This window comes from Grammomys surdaster, unplaced genomic scaffold, assembly GCF_004785775.1.
Source record: "Grammomys surdaster isolate TR1022 unplaced genomic scaffold, NIH_TR_1.0 332256, whole genome shotgun sequence".
Lineage (NCBI taxonomy): Eukaryota > Metazoa > Chordata > Mammalia > Rodentia > Muridae > Grammomys > Grammomys surdaster.
This window is the reverse complement of record NW_021627515.1, coordinates 7,011-12,898: the sequence shown is the minus strand read 5'-3', so window position 1 is coordinate 12,898 and position 5,888 is coordinate 7,011. Positions and strand designations below refer to the sequence as shown.

The following is a 5,888-nucleotide window of genomic DNA, read 5'->3' as shown; positions in this document are numbered from 1 at the left end:
GTGCCTGCATCCTGTGGGTGAGTAGAAGAGCAGAGAGAAACAAAAAGAGAAGCGTGTTAGCAGACAGCAACAGGTGGTGCTGCAAAAACAGCAGGCCGGTCCACTGCATTTACACTGGCTACAGCATCCTGCTTCCCTAGGGTAGGAGCCAGAGAGCCAGGAATTCCCCGAAGGAACCACACAGCTGTGGTGAATGGAGCATTCAGGACAGCAAGAGACAAAGGGAAGCCCCACGAACTGATGCCCCCAGCAGCAGGTCCTCACATTTGTCTGTCTACAGAGGCCCCAGGTTGTGGGTACTTCCTTCCTACTCTTATCTCAGGACCACCATCTCCACACACAAACTCATCATCTGGGGGGGGGGGGGGGCGGGGCGGGGCGGGATGAATACAGAATGTCTCAGTTTCCTTGATGTAAGCCATACCTTCTTGGGGAATGCACCTCTATTTAGACCCCACCCACTGGGATTTCCACTATGCCGCCCAACACAGGCATCAGCTCCTGTTACAGGAGTGTGGAACTCCACCCCACTCTTCCTTTCTAATGGCGTAGGAGGCACGTTTGATAACCAGCTAGCTGGCTGGGACCCTCTTCATCCCTAGCAAGCGCTAGTGGGCGTCTACTGGACGTCAGCTAACACAGACTTGTCGCTGAATCTTCAGAAATAACATGCGTTGTTTACCTGATTCATAGGGAACTCAAGCTCACTGAGAGCATTCGAGGGCCAGGGAGCACAGTCAGAAGAGTATGACAAAGAGGGGCTCCCTAATGCACAGGCTCCGCCCCTCAGTCCCTTACACAGCCCCTGAGTTGGGCTGCTGTGGAAATCTGCAGGTGCCTGAAGGCCGGAGGTCTGCTCAGCTTGTGGATCTGTGGGTGACCCTCTCACGCTTACCTTCCCAGAATTTTAAGCGGAAATTCCCATGGATTCCTACTTCCTACTAGGGGTTGGGGATCCAGAATCCCGGTGGCCGCAGATGAAGCCACGTGGTGGAAACAGATCTTTTTAGTGTGCACCCCGATTTAGCATCCCAGAGGGCAGGCAGCGAGACGCGCCCCGCCCACCGCCCGCGCATCCGTGCCACTCAGCCAGGCCGGGCGCGGCGCCGCCAGGGTTAAGGCGCAGGCGTGTCCCCTGGGGTGGGGTGGGCCCGGCAGCCTTGCCGAGCTTCTGGCGTCCCCTCGGATTGGGGCCCAACGCGCTCCCACACCGTTCTCTCCGCCGCGTGGCAACGTCGTCCCTTCGTCCTCCACCTAGCGGGCTGCGGGGACCCGAGGTGCCAGGACACCGCCCGGAGGGAAGCTCGTCTGTCCGCGCAGACGCCCCACGGGCTCCGGGGAGGGACTTGGCCTGCTTTCTGGCCTCCACTCGCCGGGAGGAGCCGTGCGGCTGCGGCTGGCTGCGCGCGGAGCTTCGGGGACACAGGAGAGCAGGCCGAGAGCGGCGCGCACAGGGCCGGAACCCTCGCTGCCTGCGGGTTCCCAGCCGGGCCTCTCCGGCTCCCGGCTCAGCGCGGAGGAGGTGCGGCGACACCGCGGGGCGCGGCCAAGGGGAGGAGAGAGCGGAGCGCGGGCTAGCGCCGGGCCGGCCGGGCCTCGCGGGGCCACGGCTCCGCCAATCTGCGGGCGCTGACGCGGGGGGCGGCTCCGACGCGCTCGGATATCAGCGGGCCCGGCGCGGGGCGCCTGGAGCTCGGTGGTGCGGGTGCTGCGCTCCGGGTCGGCCTGCTGCACCTGCCAGATCGCCGCTTCGCCCTGCGCGCCCCTTCGCGCTCCCCTTCTCGCCCCTGTCTCACCAGCCTGGTCTCTCAGCCGCAGCCTGACAGCGCAAAGGAGCTGCTTTGTCGCCCGCCCAGCACCCGGCATGGCCCAGCGGGTGCATCGCGCTCTGGATCGGATCCGTCGCGCCCTGGCCGGGATGAACAGCCGCGCCTTCTGCTTACACGCCCAATGAGTGTGGTCGCCGTCCCGGAGACCCTCGTCCGCCACTGCGTTCCCTATTACCACTGCCACCAGCTCCACCGACTAGGGCCGCTGGCCGCCCCCCGAGATGGCCTGGAAAGCCGGTGCTTTGGTAGCGGGTGTCCTCTACGACGTCCAAATCTGGGCACAGCCCCCGAGCTGGTAGCTGCTAGTACACCGAATGGACCTTGACCCGTGAGCCGTTGCCAGCTTCGTGCCAAACTGAGGGGCACCGGTGGAGCACGCGTCCGGAACCCCCCGAGCCCGCTGGCCTGCGCGGCCATGAAGATGATCCTGGTGCGCAGGTTTCGCGTGCTCATCCTGGTGGTATTCTTACTGGCTTGCGCTTTGCACATTGCTGTTGACCTGCTACCCAAGCTGGACCGGCGCACCACACGATCCTCCGGGGAGCCCGGCTGCTCCTGTGCTCAGCCGGCGGCAGAAGCAGCTGGTCCAGGCTGGGCCCAGGCAAGGAGCCGACCGGGAGAGTCTGCCGGTGGCGACGCAGGCTGGCCCAACAAACACACACTGCGCATCCTGCAAGACTTCAGCTCAGATCCAGCCTCTAACCTAACCTCCCACTCCTTGGAGAAACTGCCTCCTGCAGCGGAGCCGGTAGATCACGCTCCGCGGGGTCAGGAGCCGGGCTCCCCGCCACCCCGTGACCCCGCGCATCGGCCGCTGCTTCGAGACCCTGGGCCCCGACCGCGGGTGCCGCCCCCTGGCACCCGCGGGGACAGATCGCTCTTAGCCAAGTTGTTTGAGCACCCTCTCTACCAGGGGGCTGTGCCTCCTCTGACAGAGGACGACGTCCTGTTTAATGTGAACAGCGACATTAGGTTTAACCCCAAGGCAGCAGAGAATCCTGACTGGTGAGCAGAGAATAGGAGGCTAGGGTGGGGCTAGCGCGTCCGACCCTTCGGGAATAAAGACAACCCCCTAGAAAGCTATTTCACACGCGAAACATTTTGTGTACCTTTGGGGACGCCTGGTGGGCGGGGCAGATGTGCCTCTTGCCTTTGTCTCCACAATGATTCTAGGGAGAAGGGCTGATGGGGTTTTGGGAAGCTCCCAGTACCCTGGTGTGGGAAGCTGGCGGCCCACCAGAAGCCAGGGGAGCCCAGTGCTCCACCTAAAAGGAAGCATGCTGGCCAGCCCTGGAGATGGCTGAGGAAGCAGATGAATGAATATGTTGGAGAGCCAGCCAGGGAGAGTGGGAGCCGCCTTCCCCTGGGAGGGGTTGGGCTTCTGGCTCTGAGAGCAACGGAGTGAGCTGTTGGGGTGGACTGCTCAGAAGGCCTGAATGTACCTAATAAGTCTTTTCAATCCAGTCATTGGGGACAAAGCAGCTGAGAAGTGACTTTGGCAGTGTGGAGGGCCTCCCTTTGTGGCCACCCTGCCTGGCTGGCTGTAGAGAGGAAGGCAAGCCATCCTGGAGTTATCTTCCAAGCTTTGTGCCCACCCCCACAACTCCACAGATCCAAATAAGCCCAGCAGAGTGAAATATTAACCACCAGCTGGCTAGAACAAATAACCTGCAAAGGTTCCCGGGCAGGAGAGAGAGAGAGTCACCCGTCCAAAACAACCTCAGAAATCCTTTCTCCCCCTGGAATATGACCAGGCCCTGTGCTTTGTGCCTGCACATGTGAGCCGTTTAGTTGCTTCTGGACTTTGTTGGCCAGAAACCATCCAGCAAAGGCTGCTGAGAGAGTGGTGAGGTGTGGCATCTTGGGGCACTAGCCCTCTTTTCTATTCGAGTGTAGATAGACTGTAGTTGAAGGATCCTCACCTGTCAGCTTTAAAGAAGTCCCTCTTCCCCTCCAGCCTAGCAGACTCAGAGGGTTTGTTTTTTCTTCAGACAAGCTCATGGCCAGAGAAAGCAGGCAGCAGGTCTTCCCTCTGAACCTGAACTGGAGTGACTGACTCCATCACCCTCCCCTCCCTACCTTATGGCTGGACTCATTAAAATCAGATTTAGGCCTTTGCATGGTTCCTGCCCCTGTTCTATGGAACAAAGGCAGAAAAACTGGGGAGGTTTCTGGCTGGCTGGGTGTGCCTATGACTTCCAGGTCGTCTGATCCCAGGAAGAGCTGACAGTCCCTTCCCACACACTCCCAGCTGACATCATTGTTGTGGGGGCACTTTTGGTGACCCCAAGACAGAAGTGTTGGGATAGCGCTGACACTCTGGGTCTAGGCTAGCGGTAGTTAGGATTGTCTGTGGCGTCTCTAGAGGGTAAATAGGAATTATAGGCCTTCAGGTATGTTATTAGGTGGTGGAACCAGAGCCAGGGAAGAAAGTGCAGACACGGCAATGTGAAGCCAGCTTTTAGCCAACCTGTACTTTGAACCCAAAGTCGCAAGCCCTGACCCTCAGGACCAGCACTCCATATTCTTTGGCTTCTTGCCTCTCTTTCTACACTTGACTGTAGCCTGCCTTGGTTTCTTGCAGGCCACATGAAGGTGCTGAAGGCGCAGAATTCTTGCCCACTGGTGAGGCAGCTGTGGACCTCTATCCTAACTGGCTCAAATTTCACATCGGCATCAACCGGTATGAGCTGTACTCCAGACACAACCCTGCCATTGATGCCTTACTTCAGGACCTCGGCTCTCAGAAGATTACCAGCGTTGGTAGGTAGCCACCTGCTTGCCCTTGGTCCAAGAGCACCTTGATGTGGATATACCAGAACTGTGTGAAGTTGGTCTCCTGTGCAGAGGAGCCGCACTTTCTGGGGTGTTTGGGTGTCTGCCTTGATGATTCCATGGGCCAGAAGGGTGACTCAAGGATTACTACCATTATGAAACCTCTGCCCTACTAATGCAGGGTATGCTGCCATGTGACGGCCACCACTTTGACCTCTGGTAGGGTATAAGCAGACACATAGACCCTCCCTCTCCTGTAAAGGAAAACACCCTGATTACCCATAATAGCTGTTGCACCTCCTTCCTCCTTCACCACCTTGCAGGGGCCACCCTTGTCTCTCCTGTGGGTGGCTAGATTGCATAGCTTTGCCAAGGCCTCCAAGCCTGCTCCCTTCAGAGCTCAGCAGGGACTCAAAGATCTCACCAGGGTAGGGAAGGAAAAAGTTGGAGCCTGGGTATCCCACATGAAGCAGTTCAAAAGAAACATCTCCAGGCCTTTATGGTCTACTAAGACGAGAAATTTTTTAAAAAATCCAATTTTTCAATCTGAGGAGAATGGTACATCAGAGGCCGTTTCTAAGCAGGTTTTGGGCTGTTATCAGCTTGCTAGGGATTGAGAGGTGGCATAGGGCAGGCTAAGGGCTGGAGCTGTGCAGGGGTAGTGCTGGCGTGCCCAGCTGCACATGCTTGGACAGCCTGCCATGTGTCTTGAAAGTAGATCAGCTAACAGGCTCCCTCTGGTTATGGGCTGTGGTCCAATTGTTGACATGAAGCAGTTAGAAGCTGCCTGCCTGTGGCACCTACGTCTTTAGAGATATCTGGGGCTCTGCTGAACTGTGTGCTGGGCTATTGCCTGGTTTAAAAAAAATGCAAACAAACAAACCTGGACCCACAGCTTCCTCCAGGGCTTGGCCAGGTCACTTAGTGAAAAAGGGCGAGCTGGTGTATTCTACCCTCCTTCCTCCTGCCAGAGAATGCACCCCTACCTGACCTGTGGAGTCCAGAGGTTTCAGACTGAGTGAAGAATAGTCCTTCTTAACACAGGCACTTTGTTATAAAGGAACCACAATGTGTGCCCCTTCTTTCTCCTTGGAGCAGAGTGTGAAGAGTAAAGAACAACCTAAGCTGGACATGAAGGTGACACCTGCCATCCAGCTGCTCAGGAGGCTGAGACAGGAAAGTAGAAAGTCCAAAGCCAGCCAGATTAACTAACAAGATCCCTTCTTAAAATAAAAACCGAAAAGAGAACTGGGAATTGAACTTAGTAGTAGAAGGCTCCAGTGA

The 5,888-nt window shown here is 57.6% G+C and overlaps 1 protein-coding gene across 1 annotated transcript; it reads left to right on the top strand.

The window, feature by feature from the left end:
* Positions 1-1,734: 1,734 nt before the first annotated feature.
* LOC114616471 (extracellular serine/threonine protein kinase FAM20C-like) lies at positions 1,735-4,592 on the top strand (the record flags this gene model as incomplete). Its single annotated transcript, XM_028761924.1, has 2 exons — positions 1,735-2,834; positions 4,414-4,592. Coding segments are annotated over exons 1-2 (769 nt in total), but the record flags the coding sequence as incomplete, so codon positions are not given.
* Between the last annotated feature and the right edge of the window lie 1,296 nt (positions 4,593-5,888).